The 27043-nt window shown below is 33.2% G+C and overlaps 4 protein-coding genes across 5 annotated transcripts; 1 reads left to right on the top strand and 3 right to left on the bottom strand.

Moving 5' to 3' along the window:
* Window positions 1–4976: 4976 nt before the first annotated feature.
* LOC120118543 (sucrose transport protein SUC8-like) lies at window positions 4977–12068 on the top strand. 2 transcript variants are annotated; one of them, XM_039138570.1, is made up of 4 exons: window positions 4977–6334; window positions 7336–7399; window positions 7489–7532; window positions 7615–8093. In XM_039138570.1, exons 1-4 carry the CDS (start codon window positions 5039–5041, stop codon window positions 7789–7791), a joined length of 1581 nt encoding a protein of 526 aa, XP_038994501.1. In that variant the 5' UTR covers window positions 4977–5038; the 3' UTR covers window positions 7792–8093. The 2 variants fall into 2 exon arrangements, with proteins under 2 accessions (XP_038994501.1, XP_038994502.1); XM_039138571.1 differs by lacking the exons at window positions 7336–7399; window positions 7489–7532; window positions 7615–8093 and adding an exon at window positions 12039–12068 and having other exon boundaries at window positions 4977–6365.
* On the bottom strand, window positions 9750–11925 carry LOC120118545 (30S ribosomal protein 2, chloroplastic-like). Its single transcript, XM_039138572.1, has 4 exons — window positions 11596–11925; window positions 11389–11490; window positions 10717–11016; window positions 9750–9870 (listed from the first exon to the last, which is right to left on the bottom strand). The coding sequence occupies exons 1-4, from the start codon at window positions 11890–11892 to the stop codon at window positions 9832–9834; spliced, it is 738 nt and encodes a 245-aa protein (XP_038994503.1). The 5' UTR covers window positions 11893–11925; the 3' UTR covers window positions 9750–9831.
* A 6685-nt stretch (window positions 12069–18753) lies between the features above and the next one.
* LOC120118547 (transmembrane protein 18-like) lies at window positions 18754–21777 on the bottom strand. The gene is made up of 4 exons (XM_039138574.1): window positions 21494–21777; window positions 20693–20798; window positions 19093–19241; window positions 18754–18997 (listed from the first exon to the last, which is right to left on the bottom strand). Exons 1-4 carry the CDS (start codon window positions 21632–21634, stop codon window positions 18902–18904), a joined length of 492 nt encoding a protein of 163 aa, XP_038994505.1. The 5' UTR covers window positions 21635–21777; the 3' UTR covers window positions 18754–18901.
* Window positions 21778–22182: 405 nt separating this feature from the next.
* On the bottom strand, window positions 22183–25773 carry LOC120118546 (protein disulfide isomerase-like 5-2). Its single transcript, XM_039138573.1, has 5 exons — window positions 25421–25773; window positions 25172–25275; window positions 24546–24916; window positions 23130–23437; window positions 22183–22635 (listed from the first exon to the last, which is right to left on the bottom strand). The coding sequence occupies exons 1-5, from the start codon at window positions 25634–25636 to the stop codon at window positions 22318–22320; spliced, it is 1317 nt and encodes a 438-aa protein (XP_038994504.1). The 5' UTR covers window positions 25637–25773; the 3' UTR covers window positions 22183–22317.
* Window positions 25774–27043: the final 1270 nt, after the last annotated feature.

Here is a 27043-nt window from a genome sequence, read left to right on the forward strand (position 1 = left end):
TGAGCTTCTCTCAGTTTAGAGAGAAGACAGAGAGTTCTTCTCTCTGTTTGAGAGAAAGAAAGAAAAAAAAAGGGAAAAGAAGAAATGAAATGGCTGGCCCGAAGGGCCAGCCGATTTGGACTTTTATAGTCCTTCCCGAACGACGCCGTTTCGGGAAGGACTATGCGCGTAATTACAAAATAGTTAAATCCCTTCCGCAGTCCTTAGTACTTGTAAACTTTACATTTTAGTCACTAAATTGAATTTTTAATATTTTTTAGTTCAGTCTTCGAATTTTAAATTTATTCATTTTAGTCCTTTTTTATTAAAATAATATATTTAGGATAAATAACAGATTTAATCCCTTAATTTTAATAAATAAAGTTTTCATCCCTAGTTCATATTTTTAATTAATTTTATTTTAAAATTTGATTTTTAAATAAATTCATTTTAGTCACTAAGTTATTAAAATTAGAAAATAAAATATTTAATCCCTATAATTTCAATTAATTAGGAATTAGATTTAATTTTATTCATAATTTAATTATTTTATATGTTTTCATTTTATTGTTTAAAATATATTATTTTAGTGATATTTTTATTTTATTATACTGTTAAATATTTTTATATATACATATAATAAATATTTTTGATATCGAAGAAAAGGACAGTCTTAATACAACTGGATGTCCTATTCTGATATTTTATAATTAAAAATTAAACAATATTATTTAAATTAATATTTATCAATATCAAAGAAAAAGAGCTGTCTTAAGGTACCTAGAAGTTCTTTTCGGATATTTTTAAATAAAAAAATATTTTTTATATAATTTTGAAATAATAGAATCATAAATTAAATATATTTTTGAATTTTTAAATTTTTAATACTAGAGACAATTTATAATTAAAAAGTACCAATTTTGGGCGTTGTAGGGGTGCTAATCCTTCCCTAAACGTAACCGACCACGAACCCCTTTTTATTATTAAAAAGAACAAATTTTTGGTTATAAAACGCAGATCAGTTCATTTTTTTATTGATGTTTTCTTAAAACTCTTTTAAAAAATAATTTTTAGGTATTCGACCTACCTGATCCAAAAGGTCGATGGCGACTCACAAATTATTTTCAAAAATTATTTATTAACATCAATTTCCCCACTAAAATAAATATTTCGTGCCCGGACGAAAAACGGTTACGACAAGGTATACTGTGAGTTTGTTTACCCATAGGCACTGAAAACATTAATCAAAATAGATTGAGAGAAGAGGCTAAAAGTACGGTACGTTTACCGAAGTGGATAAAGGGTAAGCCATAGGTTCTTGCTCTCCTCTCCACGCCCAGCTTTCCAAAAGTCAATCTAAGACTCTGACTCTCACTCTGTGCCACTCCTCACCGGAGAAAATAAAATAGTAGTTTTTTGAAAAGCAGAAACTGTGAGATTTGAATTAATTATGCCAGTAGCTTGCTAAATTATCAAAGTAAAAAAATAACTATATTTTATTAATAAAAATATTTTTTGTTTATCACATTGAAGGCTTGAAGTGTCTCTATACAAAGAAAAAACTATTTGCTGTTTGTAAAATTAACAATTAATTAAATTATTTTTATATTATTTATAATATAATGATAAAAATATTTATTATATTAAATCATCAAAATAAAATATTTAACGTTTACCAAAAAAATATTTTACTAAAATAGAACAATAGAAGTATAATATTATTTTTGTATAAAAATATGATCCATTAATATCATATAATACTTTTTGATTTTATAAAGATAGTTAAATGAGGAAAAAATAGACAATTGAGATTAGTATTAGAACATGAAAATATATTCACATGAAAAAAATAATAAAATATTCTCAACTGTATCTACGATAGTAAAAAGATATAAAATTAAAAACTATACATTTCACATAAATATATCTTAATTTTTTTATAAATTTATTACCATTTTTTATTTCTAATACTATAATTTCACCATTCAGGACAAATGAATTAGAGCCTCGAACATTGTTTTTTTGTTCGGTAGGATTAGTCATTTATATGAATTTGTTACTTTCAAAATTGTGGGGACAAAAAATAAGAGCCTCGAGTTTTGCTTTTTGGTGGGTATTGTTAATCATTTATATGAATTTATTATTTTGTAAATTATAAATCTCATTATTTAATTTTATTTTATTTTAATATTAAAATAAAAAAATTAAATTATTTTACTTTTTGAATTATTTATATTTTAATCATCTTATCATTAAATAATTAACAACGTTGTAATAAAATAAACATAATAAAATAATATCATAGATTTTCGTACGTGGTGTGCTCTTAAGTCTCCGTAATATGCCTAACAATTCTTCTAACCACGTTCTTCTTTATTCTCTCACCTTCTTTAATGTCAACAATATCTTCTTGTTCGTAGCTTTCGTATAACCATTTACTTAGTCCCAATTTGGTATTATTTTAAAAAGTGATTTAACAAGTGCGATAAAAAAATATTTTTAAATTTTTTTTTGAAACGTGTAGTTTAAAATTTAATTGTTTGAGATTGTTGTTAAATAATTATTTTAAAATGATAAAATATCTATCTTAGACATTATGTTATGAATTGAAAATATAATATTTAAAGATAAAAATATAATTTCATTCAAAATGGATTTTTCAAAACAAAATTTAAAATTTTAAACTTTTGAGATTAAATTAAAAATCATTTTTTTCAACCATGCTTTTAAATCAATTTTCGAATATTTTACATTGTTTATGGGTGAAAAATCACCTTTTTATTCCTAAAAGTATTCTCAAACTCACCCTTAAAGTGTTTTGACAGAGTTTAGAAGGATTAATATTTAAATTTACAAAAAAAAACTTTCAAACTTGAAACTTCCCTAAAAATAGAGAGAACTTCTTTATTTTGTTATTTAAAGAATTAAAATTTTTAAAAATCAAAAAAATTAAAAAATGTTTTAATCTTAGGATACTAATGTTTCATAATTTTTTAAAAATTTAAAAAGTATGGTTCAAATACACAAACTAATTTGTTTGCGATTTTTTTTATTTTTAGAATATAATTATCCAAAAACTAAATTTACTGTAATAATAAATAAAAATAATTAGATCTATAATATTTAAATAAAACTGATAGGGCTTTAATTTGTAAGGATTTTTGTTTTTAATTTGTATACAGTAAAACCTCTATAAATTAATAGAATGAGTCTACTACGCTCGACGAGTATCGTTGAGCACCATTAACGATGAGCATCGCTGAGCACCATTAATTTAATTTATAAAAAGTTAAAATTCTAAAGGACTCAACGTATAATTATAAATTAGTTAAAAATTTAAAGATAAATTACTTAAAATAAAATATTAATTACATTAATTTCCATAATCATTTTTAACAATTTTTTAAATAATTTTAAAGGTAAAATATAAATTTTTTTTGTTAAAAAAGATTATGAAAAATATTGTAATTAATATTTTATTTTGAATATTTTACCTTTATATTTTTAACTAATTTATAATTATTCGTTAAGTCCGTTAGAGTTTTAAATTTTTATAAATTAAATTAATGGTGTTCAACGATGCTCATAGAGCATTGTAGAATTTTCCAAATTAATAATGTTGGAATTGCATAACTTTACTAATTTAAAGAGGTATTAATTAATCGATAAATTAATATTTTATTAATTAAAAAAAATTGTTTCAACAAACCTACATTATTCTTCATAAATAAAGCATATACATTCTATAAAGTCTCAGCTTGGATGGTAAATGTTCAACAAGAGACAATAGCAAATTATTTTTGACACATGTAAAATTCGTTTGCATGATGAAGTAGCCTCAAGGAATTTAAATGAAGGGACTACTGAAGAAAACATTCATGAACTTGATATGATGATTAATGCCCTTTGGTACCACAACAAAATGGATGTCAATTACCTATTGGATTACACGCATAAAAATGATACATGTTTAGAGGTCCAAAGTTCATAAAAAAATTGTAGCTAGTGTTATTGAAAATCCTAGTAAGGATGAATATGAAGATGATGTAATGTCTTTGTAACCAATTACGCGTAAGGAAGCAGTCATAGCGACAACAACTCTTCACATTTTTTTGTTGCAGTATGAGAATGTTACACCGAAACTTTTGGATGTAGTTAAGAAAGTTAGAGATGAAATACAACTAGATCTAAACTTTAAGAAGAAGCAAACAACAATAGAGTCAGATTTTACTAAGTTTTCCTAGTTGTATTTGTAATTTTTATAGAATTATTAATTTATAATATTGAAGGGATCGTAAATTTATATAAAAGTCTTTCAAAAAATTATCTTATTAATTTATCGAAATTATTAATTTAGACCTTGGACCAAAATTAAAATAGAGAAAAATATTATTTTGGAGAGATTATTAATTCATGAGTATTAATTTATAGAGGTTCTATGGTATATTATTTATCTTCTGACTAATTTTTTAATAATAGAATCTTTAAAATTAAAAGTAAAATTCTTACTTCAAAATGTAACGAGAGATATTAATGGACCCATATATTTATTAAAGGTGAGGAGGGAATCCATTTTATTAAAAGCTATAGTTAAATTTGTCAGAATTTTAGATTTTAAGAGCGTTTCTTGTGGTAAAAAATGGATTTTTTTTCTGTTCGTAGGTGAAAAATAGATTCTCATTTACAAGTGAAGAGTAATTTTTTTAACCAGAGTAAAAGTAAATTTTATGAACTTCTATGCATTGCGGAGATAGTCCTACACAACACAGTATTAGAATGAAGGTAAGTATTGGCTTATTGCATTCATGTACTACGTGGCTTGATAAATACACAATGAGTAAAGGACAAAAGAAATTCAATTTCCTGTCCTAACGATGGAAAACAGAATTTAAGGCCGTTTTACACGTTGACTATGTACTCAGAGCATTATTAATGGAGTAAGATCCCTTGTGTTTTTATCTTCAACCATTTTTTTTTATAAATTCCCCATGCAATTTCACTTGTTTCCCATCGCTGAAATCCCAGTTTCTAACACACTTTTTCTGGTAAAGGCAAAGCTATGGAGAGTGGTGAGCCCAGCAAGAAATCTTCTTTCCAGCTACAAAATCAACCCCCTTCGTCTCCTTCACACCCTTTCTCGATCAAAAAGATCATTTTTGTGGCTTCCATCGCCGCCGGTATCCAATTCGGGTGGGCCTTGCAGTTATCGCTCCTCACCCCATATGTTCAACTCCTCGGTATACCTCACAAATGGGCTTCTCTCATTTGGCTCTGTGGACCCATCTCTGGGATGCTGGTGCAACCCATCCTCGGTTACCACAGTGACCGTTGCACCTCCCGTTTCGGCCGTCGCCGGCCCTTCATAGCGGCGGGAGCCGCCCTGGTGGCCACGGCAGTGGTCCTCATAGGCTTTGCTGCCGACTTGGGTCATCTCTTTGGGGACTCCTTGTCCACCCAGACGAAGTCGCGTGCCATCGTGGTGTTCGTGATAGGGTTTTGGATCCTAGACGTGGCCAACAACATGTTACAAGGTCCATGCAGAGCTTTACTGGCTGATATTTCGGGGGATGACCAGAAGAAAACGCAGTCCGCGAACGCCTTCTTTTCCTTCTTCATGGCGGTCGGGAACGTACTTGGCTTCGCCGCCGGTTCCTACACTCATCTCCACAAAATCTTCCCCTTCACAACGACGAAAGCTTGTGACGTTTACTGCGCAAATCTCAAAAGCTGTTTCTTTTTCTCAATTCTTCTCTTGTTAACCCTCACTTCCATCGCTCTCTCATGCGTGCATGAAAAGCCCTGGTCACCGGAACATGAAAATGCCGGTAACGCAGGCCGCCGTGAGATTGAGGGAGCAGCAGCGGAGGCAACCACCGTCCGGTTCTCTGGGGAAATATTCGGTGCGCTTAAAGAATTGAAGAGACCCATGTGGATTCTTCTGGCGGTGACGTGTCTCAATTGGATTGCATGGTTCCCTTTCTTGTTGTTCGACACCGACTGGATGGGTAGAGAGGTGTATGGTGGTGATTCAGTGGGAAACGACCTCGTATTGAAGCTCTACAACAGTGGGGTACATGCAGGCGCGTTGGGGCTCATGTTGAACTCCGTGCTGCTGGGTTTCACGTCCCTCGGGGTGGAGCTCCTGGCGCGTGGGGTTGGAGGCGTTAATAAGCTTTGGGGGATGGTCAATTTTTTGCTTGCTTTTTGCTTGGGCATGACGTTTTTGGTAACCAAATTTGCTGAGTCAAGCCGCCGGTTCATCACCGTGGACGGTGTCATAGTCCCTTTGCCGCCACCAGCTGGAGTCAAGGCCGGGGCATTATCTCTATTCGCTGCACTGGGGATACCCTTAGCTGTAAGTTCAATCTCTTCTCTAGTTACATCCTTTTAGTTACAAATATTAATTAACCCAGTCTGGAATCATCTCATACGCTTCGCTGGAGTTTGCAAACCATCTGTTTGATTATATGTTCAAGACGGCTTCTTCAAATATTTTTTTTTGAGAGAATTGACATTAGTAGTTGGAACATAATTTTTTAATGTTTGAATTGAATGAGTGCTGATATATGGTCCCGTGCTGTCGTTTTACGGCCAGATTCTTAGGAATCCAGTCGAAAACTGCAGCTCTGACGCAGTAGGCTTGCCCCACGCATCCAAATCAAACAACCCTAAGGCGACCTTATAAGCGGTTCTACCTCTTGCATCGGTCATCAAATTTTTGGGCCTTTATTTGTATAAAAAAAATACAGATATCAAACCGCTATGTGATCACACGATAATATATTTTATTTTTAAAATAAATTTAAATATAAATAATATTATTTTAATTCAAATCAAATATGTCACGCTTTACCATGACCACTCTTTAGGTTTTTTTCAACTTCTTTTTTTTCTGTCTTCGTTAATGTAAAATATATCACAAGGTGTTATTAAATATGTTTTGGGAGTATAGAGGCATACTAATTTTTTTATACTCCCAATGGCATTTATTGACATTTGATAGTATGGATTTCGATTCCCTTGTCAATATCTGTTTTCCTCTTAATTTTGCACATTTCTTCCTACTCCTCTTTTGTTAAGCAAGCGACCAGTGGAGGCAGGCCAGCTGAAACAGCTGGTTCGAAGATTCTTTTACATAATTTTTGCTTTAAAATGTTAATTTAATATTAATATTAAGTATACTTAATACTTAACAAATAATACATTTAATAATATGATACTTGACATACAATTGAAATGTTAGAGGTTCAAATGTAATTTAACTATAAATAAATTGAAAAACAAATAAGTGTCATATATATACAATTGGTGTTTTACAGGTTCAATCTGGTTTTATGTCGTATCTTAATTTTGCAGATAACTTACAGCATTCCATTTGCATTGGCATCCATATTTTCCAGTTCCTCTGGTGCAGGTCAAGGTAAAATATTTCCTGGCACATTGAAAATAAGTTGGTATGGCTGAATCATCCTTTCAAACTAAAACTGATTATCGCTTGCTATGGAACAGGGCTTTCTTTGGGAGTGCTGAACCTGGCGATAGTAATACCGCAGGTAATATTTGCATTCTTAGCACTGCTAATATTAAGTACAACATTGGGCTGGGGTTGATTTTGGAGTGAAATGAACTTTGCAGATACTGGTTTCATTGGGGAGTGGACCATTTGATGCAATATTTGGAGGTGGAAACCTGCCGGCTTTTGTACTGGGAGCAGTAGCGGCCGCTGCTAGTGGAATATTTGCATTAACCTTGCTCCCTTCTCCACCACCTCATGTACCTGCTGCCAAGGCTGTTACTGCTGGCTTCCATTGACAGTAGTGGATATATATTGCCTTGTTTTGTTATTATGTAGAGCATCGAACATAGAACCCTAAACGGCATTTTTTTACAAGTGCCAAGGCCTAGCTAGCTAGCTAGCTCATATGGCTGTTTTGGTGTTGAAGATGTATTATAACCAAAATGTCCAATTTTTAGTTTTCAAGTTAAAAAAAAGGATGCAAGTGTATGGTTAAGTGGGATTGTCGTTCTGTACTTTGTGGAGTGTATTGTATCCATGGCCAAAATGGCTATTTTTAGCTTTTAAATCAAAAGGCTGTAATGTGTTTTGATGTTTAGTTTGTTTACATTCCACTCACTAGATGAGTGCTGACATTTGAGTTTTAACATGGTCAACAAAAGAAAGAGAAACCGGTTTCCAAAAAAAAAATATTTAGATATAAATAGTATTTTTAATATTAAATTTGTAATTAGGACTTACGGGTCAGGATGGGTTGAAGAAAGGTTTGGGGAAGGAGACAAAGTAAATAATAATGCTAATTGGGCCTACTTGAGCCCCTGGATAGTTCCAAACACCACATGAACATTAGAGAATCTGAATATATATAAATCGAAGTATCTGCTTGTCCCAAACTGCAAAAGAATGGTTTGGGCAGTGGGTTGCTGAGCCATATGAACCGCATTTGAACTTGGGATGTTGTCTCCAAATCACTATGGATGCAGATGTTTAGATGAAAGATGAATGAATCAATGGCCTATAAGATTATGTCACAGTTGGAGAAGAGGCGAGGTTCCAAAAACAAAAAATATTATAATCATATTACCATATAAAAATGAAAACAAAATAAAATGTACACTTAATTTAATAAAAAAAATTATACACCTAAAACAAAAAATAAGTATAGTTTAAACGTGTATTTTTCAATTAAACCATAATTTTATAATCATATTAATAAGAAATATACACCAAATTATTCATAGACTAGTAGGGGTGGCAATCGGGCGGGGAAAAATCGAAAACCATGAGGATCCAAACCGAAGAGATGAGGAATAACCAAAATCTTTACCCACAATAATGGGGATGAGAGAAGTTTTATCCCGGAAGCTCAAATGGGGATGGGGATAGGGATTGCTATATCCAAACCGTAGAGATAACCGAATCGTATCCGTGTGAATAACCGTGGAGATCCCCAAAAAATATATGTGAGATTACATGTTACCACTGTTACATCTCAAAGGAACTAAATTGAAGTTTAGATCAATTATCATTTAATATAAGTAGATTTGTTGAGATTGAAATTGGTTAAGACTGTACATATACTTTGGGTGTTAGATAAATATTGACGTTTGAATCTTTCATATTATAAATAAAGACCAATTTGATACAATCTGATATATCTTACAAGTTTTAAATGTTGAATTGATTTAAAAAATGTTAGTTTATTTTTTGGGATAAGGATTAATCGAAACCCGTAGGAATCCATAATAGATTAGTATGAGGACAAAAAAAATCCCCTAAATATATATTGGAGATTCCTTAAAACCGTACCTGCAAATATTGGAGATGGAATGAGTAATACAAAACCGTCCCTGCCCCATTGCCACCCCTTAAGACTAGGCCTTCATTATTGGTAAAGCGATCACACATTCTTCACCTTACGAAGAACTCTGGTAACGTTTGTTATAATTTAGGGTCTGTGGCCTCCAAAATTTTAAACATTACATTAAATAACAAAAATACATAATAATAGTACCGATTTTAATAAGCAAACATGTTTTTAGAAAATAATATGAAAACAGTAGTCGTTTTTCTCTTAGAAACATTTCAAATCCATATTGCTAGAGCCTAGAAGGGAGAACCGGAAGAACACAAGGTTTAGGGGAAAACGAGATATTATAATAAGATGAAATACGTTTATCTCCGGCTCCGCAACTAAGCTGCAGCCACGTCTAAACTAATTACAAGAACCTCATGGGGCATTAACAAGTTGGCATTTGCCCATTCAACAGAATCAAACCACTGCCCACTTTGCAGTGGTTTTGAAATGGACACCGGATAAGATGTTGCATCCCCCTTTACGCCTTGTTTACACGAATTTGTTGCCCCTCCAACATCTGCAATAAGCAACCCTTTTATATCAGTAATACTTACATCTTCGCAATGCTCGTTTCCCCATAAACCTATGTAACTCGCACTCGGGCATGAGAATGTGATCAGATTAGTTTTTCAAGTTCTTAAGCGCGTTTGGAAGATCTTCGAAAGTCATATCCGCATAACCACGGATAATTCAGGAAAAAAAAAGTAAAGAATCAATGAAAGGAAACTTACAAGTAGAAACCGTACAAAGTACAGAGCTTATAGCATATATGAATATAACTACCAATGGTTACATGCATCTCTTTGGGCCATAAACTGAACTAAATGAACACATATGCATGCATAGCAGATTTCCAAAAATGCAACAGCAGAGAAATATTTTATCAAATTGAGACTATTAAAGGAAACAAAGACATTTGATCAAGAGGAATTAACAGTTTATGTTACTTGACTCGAATCACAAATCCGACACATATGTACGATTTTTTCCAAGATTTTCATATGTTTGAACACGTCTGGATAACTTCCGGACATAAGTGTTGGACAAAGGGTACTTTAATAAAAATGCAGAGTCGAGGCAACATAGATTGCAACTACCAGACAAATCAACAGTTTTCTAATGCATTCAGGAATCATCTGGAAACATGAAGGAGCTGCAAACAGAGTTCACAACAGAATGGGTGTACAGAAGTAAAAGGCGTCTTATTCTAAAGGTTGTCAGCAAATGGAAAATACATATCTCATTATTCCTAATTCTAATAATTACAAGAATAAGAAAAATTCATGAACATAAATATGCATGAATTGCCATTGCATACAACAAGGGTATTGCAGAAACAAGGCAAAAGCGGAGAACAACTTACAGCGTTGTTAAAAGACGAGATAGCAGCTTCAACTTCCTCTTCTGAAGAGAATGATACAAACCCAAATCCCCCTGATTTGGATGTCCCAGGGACTCGTGAAACCTTGGCGCTCTTTACCTTCCCTTTCTCGGAGAAGAAATTCTTCAGTATATCAGAAGTTACTGTCTTGGCAAGGTTTCCCACATAAACCTTGTGCGGACTATCAATAAACTGGGTACTCTCAGCCTGAAGGACAGACAAATCCACTTGCGCAGTAGGCTTTTCAGTAATGTTTACCATTATCTCTCGCCCTCCAATTTTCTGGAAAGAAAAGAATATCACCATGAAAACCACATACCAACATTATACGTGATTTGTCTCGTCATAGTTTTAGAACAATAATATCACATTTGGTTACATAAGTATTAACCCAAGCAGGGATAGAACGGGCGTGGCGTTCGCCCCTGAAATCTCAAAATATTCATATAATTTAGGTGTTCTCTTAGTTTTGCCCCTAAAATTTTATAATTTCGCAGCCTATCATAAAATCCTGTGTAGTCTCCGGTTACCAGAGGAAAAAGCTTGATTATAACATATCTTTTTTCAAAATCTGTTGCAAAGTCATGCACTAAAACATGTTGAAAAAGTAAAAACCCTACCGAGAGTAGCATAAAGCATATGGTATGGGCTTACAGTTCCGTTTAGTTTCTCTATTGCCGCATTTGCATCATCCACGGTTTTCATTGTAACAAAAGCAAATCGGCGGCTTCTTCCAGAGTACTTATCATACATCACCTGAAAAAAAGAAGATAAAAAGAAAATTTTCACATCGATACAAAAAGGCATTTTCTTTTTACATACAAAGTTATTAAGTGATATTGTAGATAGAAAAGGAAGCACCTCTGCTTTTTCAACAGCGCCATGTTCTTCGACGAGCTTTTTCAACTGGTCATTGTTTACAGTTCTGGGTATGTTTCCAATGTAAAGCCTCCTGTCGGCCTCGGAAGAAGGGACGGCAACCGTTGAGGTTCGCTCTTCTGCCGCAACGTACAACCTTTGTTTTCTTGGACGTGAACTCGGTATGAGATTTTGGGGCAAACTGGGTTGGAGAATTTGAAGAGAGGACTGTTTCAATTGGGGTTTGGAGGACAGTTTGGTGAGGAATGGTGGTGATATTAGAGATGACATTGAAGCCATTTTCTCTCTTTGATTGGGATATATCTGGAGGGAAAAAGGGATGTAAGAGCGGGTTTTATTTCATTATCCACCGAAGAGCTTCCGGCTTTGAGTCGCTTGCGGATAAATGATACAATGAATTCTAAATTCGTCTCTTTAGTATTACGAGTTCAAATAATATTTTTAAATTAATCTAGGTAAATGAGATCTTTGGAGTATAATATTTTAATATTTTTTTCTAAATTTATCACGTTAATATAACGAGTCTATTTATAATAATATTTTTTTTTTGAAAATTAAGTAATTAATTTTTAATTTTTAATAATTTAAAATTAACTAGTCGTTTATAGTCTTTTGAAAACAGACATAAGCAACCGTCACTTTGAAACTCATTATATCAAGGTGATGAGTTTCATGAGATTTTTTAAAACACTAGTTATTTATAGTCATTGGATTTAAGGTTTAGAGTTTTAATGTGAATTGTTAAGAAGAAAAAAATTACATGAGAGAAAATTTTGTTTTTTTAATAGTTTATGTTAAAATGTCTAATCGAGATAAAATGTTCCACCATGATGTTGTCCATATTTTCTCGCTTAAACTCACTCCGATAAAAAAATTCATATATTTTTAATAGTTCAAATTATTAATTTTGTTATTTTGAAAATTTGATTAAATGGTTGAAATTGATATTGTAGGAAGAAGAATCGGACTTTCGTCAACAATGAATGACACTTAAAGATCCGCATGAGTGGACTATTATATATCTACAACAATTTGGGTTGTATCCAACCACATTTATTAATGGTTTTAAAGTAAACTATGCACTAACTTCGGCACTGATTAAATGTTGCATGTTCGAAACACATACTTTTCATTTTTCAGATGGTGAAACGACGATTACGTTGGAAGATGTCGCTTACCAACTCAGTGTTCCGATAAATGGTGAGCCACAACACTTATAACCGATTCGATATTGATAAGGAAGTTTTGGGAAAGAAGCCACCACCATATGTCATAGACGGGATACGAATACGGATGACTAGGTGCTGAATTTCAAGTGGATCAAGACTCTACCGAGGATGAGGTCAAATTTGCATCCCAATCATATCTTCTCCAATTGATTGGAGGGATATTGTTACCGGGAAAATCTGGGAATTTGGCGCACACTTAGAATCTTCCGATATTGAATAATTTTACCGATTGTCGTAACACTAGTTATTTTTAAACCGGGAACCTTGTAAGGCTACAATCATTAAAAGGGGTCAAAAAATTGATGTAGCAAGTTGTCTAGTCTTGCTACAGTCTTAGACGTGATATTGGTTCTCATTTTTTACGCCAATTACATCAACCTTGGGTGAGTTTCCTCTGGCTGAAAGATAAATTTTTTAACTTTATTTTGTACTAAAAATTTGAATTTATTATGTATCCTTATTTTTTATTTTTATTTATTATATTATTTAGATGACAATATAAAATTATTGAGACAATGTTGTCAGGTGCAACAAAAATTGATCTACGAATGAGTATCGATATCACCGGTCGAAAAACGGTAAATACTATTTTAGTAAAATTTTAAATTTTTATTTATTTATAATTTATACTAGTTTTTATAATTTAATTGTTTACAGTTTTGTTGGATTCCGTATTACGAGTCGAATATCTACGGGTTACTACCAGTGAAATATTTTGAAGGCTCGAAGTTGTGGTGTACCATAATGTCTTTGCTTCATTTTGCGATTGTTGAGATGCATGTCACAGATAGAATGTTGTGTCAGTTTGTGTCCCATCAGCCGATTTCTATGCAAATATTAGAAATGGACGAGCTCCACAAAATTGATACACATGGAAGCATAGAGAGAATTGGCTAAGAAAGCATGTTGTATACATTCAACAATGAAATGAACAACTTATATTTGTGCACACACGTTTCGAGATTACAACTACTGATCTTGATTTTAAAATATCTCCCTACCTCTGAAATTATGAAGCAAATGTGAAATCATATTTAACAACACCGGGATATAGGATTGAATGGAAAGAAATCGAGGCAAAATACGCAAAGGGCAAGAAATCATCATCAACAACATATTATTCTTCTGGTTCTGCTTGTGTAGAATATTTTTGTAACATCCCAATTTTTGGGTTAGTAGTTTTGGGTTTACCCAATAGGTAATTGGACCCTATGGTAATTTCAATTTAAGTCGTTGGGCTTAATTGAGATTAGATTTGAGCCCAATTAGTCATAAAAAGAGAATTTTTAAATAAGAGACAAAAAACAAAGGACTAAAAGTGCAACTATACCATTGAAGAGAAAGGAAGCTATTTTTTGGGGTTTTTTATTTAAGGTTCAACATTGGTTCCTATTTCCTATCTCCTCTTTTTTATTTCTTCTTCTTCAATTCTCTTCTTACTTCTCCTCTCCAAGCTTTCTTAGTTCAAGAGTTGGTAAGAGTATTTTTCTATACTCCTTTAAGTTTATAATCAGCCTCAAAAGCTCCCTACAACTCATTGTATATTAAGAAAACTTTTCATCTTTGTTGGCTAGAGGAAATGGATGGAAAATCAACGAAGTCTAAGGGGAGAGTGTTTTATGGAAAAAAGGATCTTCATTTCGGATTTCTAAAATCAAGGTAGTGTGTTTCTAATCCTTTAGATTATTCAAGTTTCATAAATTCTTGGTGTTTGCTAAGATTTGGATGATTGAGTATTTTAGGGTTCTTTTTTTATTTCTCAACCAAATCACGATTTGGGTGTTAATAACATGCCTTAATGATGCCTAATGGCCCTAAATAACTTACTAAAGCTTTTGAATAAGTTTAGAAACCAACCCATGTCGTTTGGAGTGATTTTTGAGTGAATCCCGAGCTTAAGCAAGTCATTCCCAGAAAAGGGATCGATCACTCGACCAAAGGGATCGATCCCAAAGTTTCTATTCAGCTAAGGATCGATCCCTTGGAGAAAATGATATATCCCTTCTCTATTTTGCTCGAATGAAAAAGATGGAACTTCATTCATTAAAGGTCCTAAGTGTTGTTGAATGTTCCTTTGACCGTTTAAAGTCCCTAAGATCTAAGGACGATCAGTAATAGTAAGACTTAGTCTGCGGGGGACATAAATGACCCAATATACCTAAAAACACTCGTAGGAGTAAGTTACATCGAGTGTAACCATATTAAGCGTAATACACCAAAGTATATTCAATCAAGAACGTATACGAATAATTAGGATCGACGATCGTTACAAGAGATATCCGGTAAGTGGTACGATGAATATGTCAGATTCAGTAATGACAAAAAGTATGGGGCTTCGAGAACGTCAATAAACTGGGAATGAATAAGTCGTTCCACTACTTCAAGGGTTTTGGGAGAAATATGATAAGAGCATTAGGAGTGTTGTTACCCAGTATAGAACCCGTGTCAGGTATCGGGTTGACTAGTGATTTAGTCAGTGAACACCAAGCATTATCGGCATATAATCGTGAAACGCTTAGAGATATCGCTGAAGTCAGAGATGACTAAAATACCCTTTAAGTGCTAATTAATCTTTACTAAAATACCCTTTAAGTGCTAATTAATCTTTCCTTAACATCTTAGGTGAGAGGACGAGTGAGATAGTTCAAGTGAGAAGAAATGACCTCACCTGACTTCAGCAAGATCAATAAGGAGTAACTGAGCTACTTTGATTACCTTAGAGGGGCATTGGCTAACGTGTGTTAAGACGTTAACTTTAGAGAAAGACTTATAATAATAATGAGATAATAATAATTATGTGATAACCATAAGAGCCTTATTAGGTAAGATTCCATAAGACTTATGCCCTTGTGTGTAGCTCGGGAAAAGGTGAGGACATCTGAGTTACTTTAGTAGTAAGACGGTCATCTTGTGTGCATAGAATATCCGAATGTATCCAAGTCAGTGCAAGATGCACTTTAGTCGCTAGTTGAATGTGGTGCTAATACTATATGACCCAGACACGTTCTGAGTACTCAATAGGAGTATACTAGCCAGATAACATGTCGATGTTGTGTGACCCGAACCTAGCCTAAGGTTTTGGGAGGTGCTGATGCTATGTGACCCATACCTCGCCTGAGATACTTGAGAGATGATGATGCTATGTGACCTAGGTCTAACCAATGTACCTCTATTTAGCAAACAGAGGTATGAGTTTCGTGATGCTATGTGACCCCAAGCTATATCACGATGCTTACTTATTGTTGAGTGATAGTAACAACATCTCTGTGATACCGGATACCGTCATTGTGTTTAGAATGGTGATGCATTATAGGATGTAATGAGGTAAGAGACCTAGTACTTGTATACTCATGGCGAGGTCCTTAACGAAGACTAAAGGAAGCATGAGACGTAGATTCAAAGGATAGAACTAGAGGACTTTACGTGGGTAGCACTGATTGGAATCATGCTTGTACCTTCTTCTTGTACTATATCTCTAGCATGCTTTAGTTTACGAAATTCTTATGCTGCTCTAGATTAGTGATTATACTACTGAGCTTTGTAAGCTCAGCCTTTGGATGTTTTCCGTTGGCATGTCCGTAGCTTGAGCAGTTCGTAGAGCATCATCGTCGCATGACTTCCAGCATCTCCAACAGAGTATTATACTGTAGCGTTAATGGGCATATGTATTCATATAACTTTACTTATGTGTTCATGCGTCACAGAGCTTCAAATTTGTAAAATATTTTTATAACAAATTTTTTATGTTTTATTATGATACCATTCAATACATTTGAAAAAAAATGAATAGGTTTTGAGGATCAGGGTTTACCTCGACAGCCCAACATGGCACTTTAAGCCCAAAAGTGTTTAGGGTGTTACAATTTTCCATCTCAAACCATTTATGATTTTTATCTCCCATATCATGCTTCAATGGAGAGTCGATCAAATTGGGTTAGAGGTTCATGGGATACGATGTAAGGTGCTCAACCATATTTGAATAGGATCATATTCTATATAGTCAACAAGGTACTGATTTGGTGACAATTTGAGTCAATGACATCAATTATGGTCGTCAAATACCTTAAATACTCCATGATCATCATTCGAAGGTGGAAATCAAAGTGGAATGATGTTTAGTACACCTCTTGTTGAAGAAGAAGCAAAAGAAGATGAAGACGATCAAGGCGACCGACTATGTAGAAATCGACAAGCCCCACGCCGTTATTATTCGACCACTCCTCGGCATCGTCAAGAATTAAGAAAATATAAGTATTTTTTATTTTATTTGTAGCGATTGTATTAGTTCAAAAGATTTTTAGGATAAACTACACATTTAGTACTTAAAGTATCAATTTTGGTCCCTTTTAGTATATAAACTTTTAATTTTTTCGAAACATACTTAACATTTAGTTTCTGTTTCATTTTAGTATTATGCCGTTAAAAACTTGACGTGTTTAGTACCTAAACTATCAATTTTAGTCCATTTTAATACCTAAACTTAAATATTAGTTAGTTTTAAATTCACTTGGAACTCGTCATATCAACTTGACGATTTCCTTTTTTAATTAATTTAAATTAAAAAATAATTTCTTAATTTTACAGAAAAAAATATTTTGTAAGGACTTATCATGTTGATGTGATGAATTTTCAAAAAAAATTAAAATATTAGATCCCACAGGACCCACTTATTTAGATCAATGTAAAAATATTATTTTTAATAAACTCATCGCGTCGACAAAACGAGTTGATCTTGTACTCTAACATTTGTCGTATTTACCAAAATAAAATATAAAGTGGCCTAATGGGCCAATTCATTTCACCACTTTGCCTAATGGGCCAATTTCACCGCGGCTAACTGTATACCCTGGCTTCAAATTGGGTTTAAGATCCGGTATATTCTTTAATTGTTTGATGCAGATAATTATTTTAAAATATATAAACTAAAATATATTAATAACATTAATAATTTAAAAAATGATAACTTTCAATTTTAAAATTGGATCGATATGTAGTAAAATATTTTTATTTTTACATTGGATTTATAGTATTAATAATTTTTAAAAAATGTTTTTGATACCATCAATTGATGACGTAATAAAAATACTAAATTTACGACAAAAGTTAGTGCCAATATAATTTAGTTCAGAAAGGCCCAATGGTCTAATTTTGTTGTTAGAATTATGCCTTTATCATTTTCAGCGAGATCCTCAAACACCAGCTCCATGTTGAAAGCCATACATGCACAACGCAGTTTTTTTTTTTTTTTAAACAGACTTTTTTCATTTGATTTACGCAGCTCAACATTTTTCTCATTGAAAGTGATTTTGGTTTTTCCTAATTCATATATTTGAAGAAAATTAAGACTTAAGAGCATCCAATCTTCATGATTAGAAAATATTTTGAATATGTCACCACAATTACTATGATAAAGTTAAGCAGTCACCATCTTGTGTTGTTTACGAAAAATGCAAAGCATAAATAATCGAATTTGGGACGAATCGAGCTCATTTTCCCCCAAGTAAATAAGTTGAAAGAAAGACTAACCAAATAAATTCAAGAAATTTAATTTTGGTCTCGAATCAAACTTGAACTTTAAAAGTAAACTTCGATCAGCTCGAGTCGTGCTTCAAGCTTTGAAATTCAAGTAATTCTTATAACATGAGCCTTAGCCAACACGTTAAGAGGAAATGAATTTTGAGATGCCATAATCGTCGCCTAAACAAAATCCAAATTACCACATTCCAATACCAGGTCATCTATTTCAGCCTCTATTCCCTCACCAAACCTACCAACCACCATTTCAATACCAAAACTAAAACCATCTTATAGATCCTTAATTTAGTAGAACAAGACACAACAGACAAAATTAACACTAAATGAACTTGAAATAGAAAAAGAAAATTTCATCTTGTACTAACTTCCAAATAAAGGAGAACTAGATGCAATGGAACAATTCTACATTTGAAAAGAAGTAAAGAACACCTTTAGACATAAGAAATAGAAAACAAAAATAAGAAATATAAGTATTGCACATGCTTATCACACTGAAAGTGGCAGTAATGCAGCACCTGACAATTTCAATCCTTCTTGTTACTAGCAAGCCTTGCACGATGTCTAAGCTCCGCCTTTTTCCATCTAACTATTAGGTAACACATGGAGAAAAGACTATTTATCTGCATAAAGCAGCAGATGCAGATGTTTAGATTAAAAAAGAAAAATCTAGAAAATAAGTTTCAAAAAAGAGGGCACAGAGCTCCTGAACACTGACCAAGATGATGATTGCGATAATAAGAAGAGGACCAGACCAGAGTACCGACAAAAAAAGTCCACTCGGATCAAAATAGTTTTGTTTAGCAAATTCCTTCCAGTTGTTACCAAGGAATCTATTCAGCGACTCAGCAAAATAAACACCAAGCACTACAAGACATCATCAAACAAATAAGCTACAACTGCAAAGTATGTTCAAAACAAATGAACTAAAATATTATTTTTACATTGCAGATATGTTTTGTGATGCATGTAACACAGCAGTGCCTAATCTGTTACAAAGAAAGCTATACTTATGTCTTATTGCCCAGATGTGCATTAGTATCCTGCTCACTGCTTTGGCATGTTTGATAACATTGAAACGCTTCAATATTGAGTTACTGCTGGGTTACTCAGGTGAGTCCGATTTAGTAAAGAGTTATTAATCAAAATTCCCAACAACCATTCAAAAAGTGAATCAATATACAGGATTAGTAACCTACAAAGCAGGAAGAGTATAAATATAATGATTTCAACTATTCTCTTGCAAAACCCTTCAATGGCAAGATGACCTTCATCCTGTTTCTACTTCACAGATTCCAAGCATGGCAGCACTAAAGCTTTATAGACTCATCCAAATATATTCTTGATCATGCTGCATGTCACGCCCCCTCTTTATCTATCTGAGTTTACAAATGACTTCACGTACAGAAACTTTAAAAAGATATCCGAAATAAGTCCTATCTTGGATCCCCTACTTTATGTCCCCCTACATACTTGATTATCGAGCCTAGAAATCTAAGGGCTAGGAAAAAACACAGAAGGAGGTGAATGTAATCTTGCATATGGAAATTGACAGGGTTATTTCACTTATCAAGTCAATTATTATCATTAGTCGAAATCTATTCAAAGTTCTTTTAGGAAAATATCCATTCCATTGATGTCTTCTCAAAGACTAGGCTTCTATTTCCAAATCGCCAGCTTGGCATGCAATATTGCCATAATTCCTATGATGTAAAACAGGAATTCGAATATATTTAAGCCACAGCTGTAGAATGAGACAACCACTTTTTTCTGCATAATATATTTATTTCTGCCAATTCTTTCATCATTTATGGATCTCTACTCTCAAGCGCTGACTATTGCTGGGACTAGTAAGATATGCAACTTATCACACTCTCCTTCTCACCTTTGGAGTTTAAGATTGCAAGAAACCAAATCACCTTTTGAAGTAAGACAAAAGTGCAAATGTTCTTAAATAGCCTTGCATTACTAATTGAAGGGCGGGTCTAGGAGGCATTGTTCACTGAAAGAAGCTGGCACTTCTAAATATTGGGAACTGTTAAGTTCCATTCAATATCTTGGAAACTCTATCACCTGTTCCAGGATTAACAACCAAGCTATTGGGCTAATTATAATCAGACCACAAGGGCAGTACGATATATTAACATGAAATGTATATGTCCTCAATCATTCAACCGCAAGAGAGAGTTCCTTTGAGAAGCTTCGAATTTAAATAAAGCAAGCAAAAAAGGTATTGGTAACAGACTACTACAAGGGGAGAGTTCAAAATATTCATATAGTGATGATGATTGAAGACAACTCGGAAACAAGAAACTTACATGCAAGAAGGAACAAAGACATCTGGAAATTAGTATTCTTCCTGGACAAGATGGCTACTATCAGTAAGAAAACATGGAATCCAAGCAAGCACATTAACCATGGTTCCTGACAAAAAGGGGAAAATGTAAGGGAATTGTTACCAGTAGATGGTGGATCAAGTCAAAATCTGCGACCCCCTCTCTCTAACAGCACAATAGAAAGGATTGTAGCATTATGAGAAAAATCTACTACGATGTTTCCATATTGATTATAAAGACTGTGCCTAAGACTTGATGCTAAATAGCAAGTCACAATGGCCTTAAGCATCCTATTTGAAGAGTTTCGAACATTCCATTACTAACAATGTGCATAAAATGAAAGATAAAAAAACTGTTTGAAAGTAAACATATAAGTTGAAAAATTAAAAATGCTTAAGTAACAGAAGCTGAACTCATAACACTCAGACATGACATTTTTAGTCGGCTAACCAAATATCATCGTCAACATTGAGCAGTGAAGGATCTAAACTCAAGAAACTGCCTATACACCGAACAGATCAGATAAAGAACTACACAAAGACATTATTCCAAGTTTAAACTTGGATTCAGCATTGTTCCAATTACCAATTAAAATGAAAAGTCGTCAGTCTCAAATACACTTAACATTTATTAACATTCACTTTGGTTACTGAGAAAACACTGAAGATAAAACAATCAAACATGGAAATTTTCAAACATTCAAAATCTCAAAATCTCTCTTTCACCCAAATCCGGGAAAAGAATCAGAAACTAATAAAGAAAGTGAAAAGAGAGGAGGCGAACCTTCCAGTCGATTGCATGGAAGAACCCCATAAAGTTATCATAGGTGGGTCGCAGGCCGGAACGAACCTCCGAGGATAGCTTCTGAACTAGATCCGCCATTAATTCCATGTGCTCCTCCATAGCTGATCTTAGCTCTTCCATTGCTCTTCTTTATTTCGAACAAATTCAGATCTCAAAAAAAGAAAGATCAAACAGTGAGCAAATGACGATGAAATTGGCAGCGTTTGCGTTTATATCATCGTCATTTTAGTTCTCTCTGGACTTTAGACGAAGAAGAAAGAAGGGCCGCGGTTGTTCTGGGGTTTATATGTCCATTGACGAAAATGTCCTTGATAGTTTGGTTCAAATTTGTTTACGTCCTTCGGGATGCTATGCTGATTGCTGACAGTTCAGGCCAAAGTTGAAGAGTAATTAAGATAGATTCTAGCATAAATAATTTTTTTTAGTTAAAACTGACTAAAACTAAACTCTAGCGATACCAATTTACTTGAGAAAGGATAATAAAATAAAATAATTACACAATTTGAAGAATAATTATGACTTAATTAAAAAAATCCAATTCATAAAAGGTTTATAATGGTTATATTTTGAGTTTAGGGATTGGTTGATTAAGCACAGAAATGATTATGATGTAGAAGCAAATATAATAAAAGAATTACAAAACTACAGCTGCAAAATAAACTTAACTTGGCCTCTTCTCTTTGCATGATTCATGCGGTAAGCAGATGAAATGCTATAAAATAACCTCGAGAACACCTGTAGTTTCGCTTTTATCTCTTTATCAGTAATTCTGTTCCAAAAGCATCCAAAGACATGCTACACTTTTAATCTTCTTTCTTCCGAGCTTCATGCTCGGTATCTGAGCTTTCACCGTCAGAGCTATCATCATGATCAATGTCTCGGCGAGTGTCAGCCCCACGAGGTTCATCATCATCTTTGCATAGGCTTCGGATAAGCATCAACAATGCAACCAAGAATACGAATATAACCACAGCTCCGATGCCGATTGTAGACATCATATGGTCCTTGAACGATGGCCCTTCAATCATTTTCTTTTCTGTTCTTCCCTCCCTGTATCCTTCCAGGAATCGTGAGATTTGAGACCCTTGATCTTCTTCATCAAGGCTTTCATAACCAATAACCTTCCACAAAATGCCGCAGATGAGTCAAAATGTCAGCTATTTTTCTATTTAAACGAATATCTTAGTTGAAAAATTAAAGTCAACCGCCATGGATTGTACAAAACCCCAAAGATATTCAGTACAAATGTATTAAAAATTGCTTCAGGATGAAAATTTTGGGCTTTTGAAAAAGAAATGGCGAAGTTCCATGAATTCAGGAAATCTGAAAAGAGTGACCAAAGCTTCATAATGCTTGATGAACATCAGCATATAAAGGTTGCTTCCTATCCTGTAATAGTGTAAGCAAATACGGAGCAGCACACTCATTAATTCGAATGGATTGCTGATATCGATAACAGTACTTGGAAAAATGCAGCCTAGAACTATGATGATGCACGTGATTAACATCCATGTAACACCAACAAAGATAACCAGTTTCTCTCTCTCTCTCTATCAATAGCAGTAAGAACTAAACAAAACGAAATAAGCACAATGTTTGAAGAGTTAAAACTTACTGAAAAGTACTCCTCGTCACCATTCCAGATTATCAGTTTCGGAAATTTTTTATTCTTATTGGCACCAAATGCATCAGCAAACTCTTCCCACTGTTTAACTCCAACATAGCCAAATACCAAGTCACGATTTGCAGAGGCAGCAGCCTTCAATAACTTGATCAATTTCTGGGATTTCTCTTCATTTGCATCCTCCATAATTGTTAAGACAATTTTTCTATCATCGAATCCTAATTGGCTCAGTGTTTCTTGGTTCATGGGCACAGCTAGAGGGAGCAAATTTTGCTTTATAAAATCACCCAAAAATTCATCTGCGTCATGGAAGTAAGAAAAGATTGCATTTTCTTTATGTAGCCAGAAAAGATTGCATTTTCTTTATGTAGCCAGAAAAGATAACATTACGATTAGCAAAAATCAAGCATTAGAGAAATTTTAACCAAAAAAGATAACATATGAAGGCGGGTTGACAAGTGTATAAAACTAAAAAATAGATCAAGATCATCATACCTGCTCACTGGAAAGGCTGGGGCAGCAGTCGATCCTATAATTTGAAGTTTAGCAAGAACTTGACTAAATTGTTTTGTCATGAGATAAACCCCATAAGGTCGAAAAAGGAAAATGGGTTGACTGATTCATGAGGTTAACCATTTGATCCGGATTAGTTTATGGGTATAGAAAAATGTAGGCACAAGGATGGAGAAATACAAGAAATAATTTATTTGAGTGTATGCACAAATGATAGACCTGTCAACATACCAGCGGCAGCATCTTAAGCACGATTGACCAGGGAAACCGAAAAGAATGATTCAAAGAAGTTTGCAATTACCATAAAAGTTTATGCATGACAAATTCAACATAAAGGAAAGTGGTTAATATTCATTTGGCATTATCTGTTATTTAATTTTCTGATATAACATATAGCTACGTTAGTGCGAAACTTCATTTCTTTTGAAGTACCCTTATTGTAACACTCAAGTCTAACACATGAGTACGAGAATACAGCCTTCAAGGACCCTCTAAATAAATGGAAAAACCGCATCTGATCTGACACTCATACTAGTGTAGTAATAGTATTGAATAGCACATGTTCTTTTTCATTGTTCCTATACAACAGCCAAACCCAAGGTGAGAACCCTAGATATCTGCCTTTTTCTTATTTTTCCAGTTTCCATTTGAGTTTTAGATTAATAAACCAACCTTGAATCATAACCACTAGATATTCTTGTTATAAAATCTAGCTCAAGTCACACTAATCAAATTTTTTTGACTATTAATATTGATTATCATATAGGAACAGACTAAAATAGTTGACAATGTCAACGCAATGGTATGAGAATGAAGGCAGCAATAAGGACTTGAGAAGATTTTAGTATCAGAACTATCGTTAATATCTGGCAAGTGGCAACCGAATAAACTAACCTTCAAATGGACCATAGAAAGTGCTCTGTTCATTATAACTTGGATGGAGAACCACCAAAGCAGGAACTTTGTCAAAGTCATACAGAACCATGGCATCCTCGGAGAAATCCTTAGCAACAGAAAACCATGCCTTCTGTTTATACTTGATGGCTAAATAAGATATCACTGTCTCATTCAAGCCAAAACCTAAGTATATAGGAAATTCAGTATCAGCTGCTTCAACAAAATCACTAATGGCGGAGTCGGAACCGAGAATAGAGACATCAGGAGCAACAAATTTCTTGAGATAATGAACAAGTAAATCCGGTTTCCTTGGCCCACGATAGTCTACAGGAACACCATGTATAAAGAGCTTGAGTGTAGGATATCCACTGCAAAATTAGCATTACATTATACCTATCATCAACTATTTATATATATAAAACTTATCTGGTGAAAAACACACTGCATATATTGATCACAACAGTCATATTAGGCAATTACCCAGGACCTTTGCTATGACAATATGAGTATATGACTTATTACTACTTGCATAAATTGTAAAGCAGATTCTAGCCGCGCTGGGACTAATGAATGAATGAAAATCATTTTAAAAGTGAAGCAGAAACAAGGCAATAGATGCTTACTCGATCTCGTATTTGCGAGCAAGAGTGGTGAATTTGTCAGCATCTAGTTTAGCTATCACTATGGGATCCTTTAATCCAGCAAGAATTGGGGCAGCCTTATCTAACTGCAAACCAAGAAACACAGTTGGAATATAAAATTCAAGTCCTGAAAATCCTAAAATGAAGATTCGATCCCCAAGCAAAATATAAAAAAAAACGGCTATAATTTCAAAGAAAAAACGAAAACCCAGATTTAAGAAACAAGCGAACCTGGGGTGAAAGGCGTTTGCAATGGCCGCACCAGGGAGCGTAGAAATCGACGAGGATGTAACTGAAAGAGGAAATAGCGGAGTCAAAGTTGGATTCGTCCAACTCCAACACTCTCCCATCTAATTTACCCTTTAACTGATCAGCTGCAGAACAAATTCCTGGTTTCAAATTGCATAACAGAAACAGCAAGCCGCATAAAATCGTTAGCCGACCCATCTTTCCAAACAAACTTGGACTCGCTAAAATATGAAGCTGTTGATTTATGGGTGATGACGAAGACTGAAGAGTCGACTGCACACCATCACCAATAACCGATCACCACCGCAATGGCACTGGCAGAATGACTATTTCTTTCTACATGCTACAGCTACAAGTTTCAGACTTTTTTTTAATCAAATCTATAAGTTTAAAACTAGAACGACTACACACACATATATCTTATTTGAAGTAAAAAAATATTTTTAAATATTATTTGAATCCTAAAAAAAACATATATCTTATTTGAAGTAAAAAAAATATTTTTAAATATTATTTAGAGATATTATAGGTGGAACGATAATATACATACATATATATATATATTATTAACCATGTGTTTAATTTTTTAAAACAAAAAATATTAACAATTCTATAAAAAGATTATATAAAAAATTGTATATATATATATATATATTAATAATATTTATTCAAATAAATTATCAATAATTATTTACATTACTTATTTTTAGCGGACAATTTCAGTTTTGTATTTTTAGATTTATTTAACCGGTTTAACTTAACACGTCAACTCATTATTACATTTCATTATACCATTTCTTCTTATAAATAAATATCTAATGAATATTCGAGGTAAACTCTAGTTCTCTTTAAAGTGACATTAGTTGTTTGAGGTGGCGGTCTAGGTGTCATTGTCTCTCTTATTCTTATTTTCTTCTTTTACATATTTTTAAAAAATTGATTTTATCTGTTTTTCTCTATGGTTGTGATAATTTATCATTTAGTGTTACATTCATTATAGGCATATTCTGATAAAAAAAATGTTGATAGTTTTTGCATAATTAGATCTCTTCTTACAACAATTTATTGATATATTCAAAACTGTTCGTAAAATATTCTACCGAATTAGTTCTCTAAAATCTCCAAACCAAACAAGACAATACCATTATCTGGTCCAAACAACGTAAGCTAACCACTTTTTATTTAAATAAAATAAGATTTTATTTGATAAAATTTATTCAATTAAATTTAATATATCCAATCATTTAATTTTTAAATATATTTAATAACTTAAAATAAAAGTTATCTGATAAACTTTTACTATGAAAAAGTGTTGAAGATGATAAACAGTCAACACTTAATTGAGAGTATATTCAATACCTTTCGTTCTATCTACTTACTGCAAGTATATCATCATATAAGTTTCACATTTATCAAACAATCTATTTGCAGTTATTTACACTATCATCATAGCAACCGAATCAAATTTCACACACAATTCGTAAAACAAAAACGAAAAGGCATACCAAGACTTAACATTGGAATATCGAATTCTTTTTAAAGCATTAAAATGAAGAAAAAAAAATCCAAAGGAAAATGGTGAAGTCAATAAGTGAAAGTAGGCAA

This window comes from Hibiscus syriacus, unplaced genomic scaffold (genome assembly GCF_006381635.1).
Source record: "Hibiscus syriacus cultivar Baekdansim isolate YM2019G1 unplaced genomic scaffold, ASM638163v2 tig00110328_pilon, whole genome shotgun sequence".
In the NCBI taxonomy this organism is placed as follows: domain Eukaryota; kingdom Viridiplantae; phylum Streptophyta; class Magnoliopsida; order Malvales; family Malvaceae; genus Hibiscus; species Hibiscus syriacus.

Coding starts and splice junctions, on each gene's coding strand:
- LOC120118543 (XM_039138570.1), top strand. CDS start 5,039: ATGGAGAGTGGTGAGCCCAGCAAGAAATCTTCTTTCCAGCTACAAAAT. Junction 6,335..7,335: donor CACTGGGGATACCCTTAGCT/GTAAGTTCAATC, acceptor TTAATTTTGCAG/ATAACTTACAGCATTCCATT. Junction 7,533..7,614: donor TGGCGATAGTAATACCGCAG/GTAATATTTGCA, acceptor TGAACTTTGCAG/ATACTGGTTTCATTGGGGAG.
- LOC120118547 (XM_039138574.1), bottom strand. CDS start 21,634: ATGGAAGAGCTAAGATCAGCTATGGAGGAGCACATGGAATTAATGGCG. Junction 19,242..20,692: donor GTCTTTGTTCCTTCTTGCAT/GTAAGTTTCTTG, acceptor GATGTCTTGTAG/TGCTTGGTGTTTATTTTGCT. Junction 18,998..19,092: donor TTATCGCAATCATCATCTTG/GTCAGTGTTCAG, acceptor TGCTTTATGCAG/ATAAATAGTCTTTTCTCCAT.
- LOC120118545 (XM_039138572.1), bottom strand. CDS start 11,892: ATGGCTTCAATGTCATCTCTAATATCACCACCATTCCTCACCAAACTG. Junction 11,017..11,388: donor TAGAGAAACTAAACGGAACT/GTAAGCCCATAC, acceptor TTTTCTTTCCAG/AAAATTGGAGGGCGAGAGAT. Junction 9,871..10,716: donor TCTCGTCTTTTAACAACGCT/GTAAGTTGTTCT, acceptor TGCTTATTGCAG/ATGTTGGAGGGGCAACAAAT.
- LOC120118546 (XM_039138573.1), bottom strand. CDS start 25,636: ATGGGTCGGCTAACGATTTTATGCGGCTTGCTGTTTCTGTTATGCAAT. Junction 23,438..24,545: donor TTTCTATGGTCCATTTGAAG/GTTAGTTTATTC, acceptor TCCATGACGCAG/ATGAATTTTTGGGTGATTTT. Junction 22,636..23,129: donor GTGACGAGGAGTACTTTTCA/GTAAGTTTTAAC, acceptor ATTTTGTGGAAG/GTTATTGGTTATGAAAGCCT.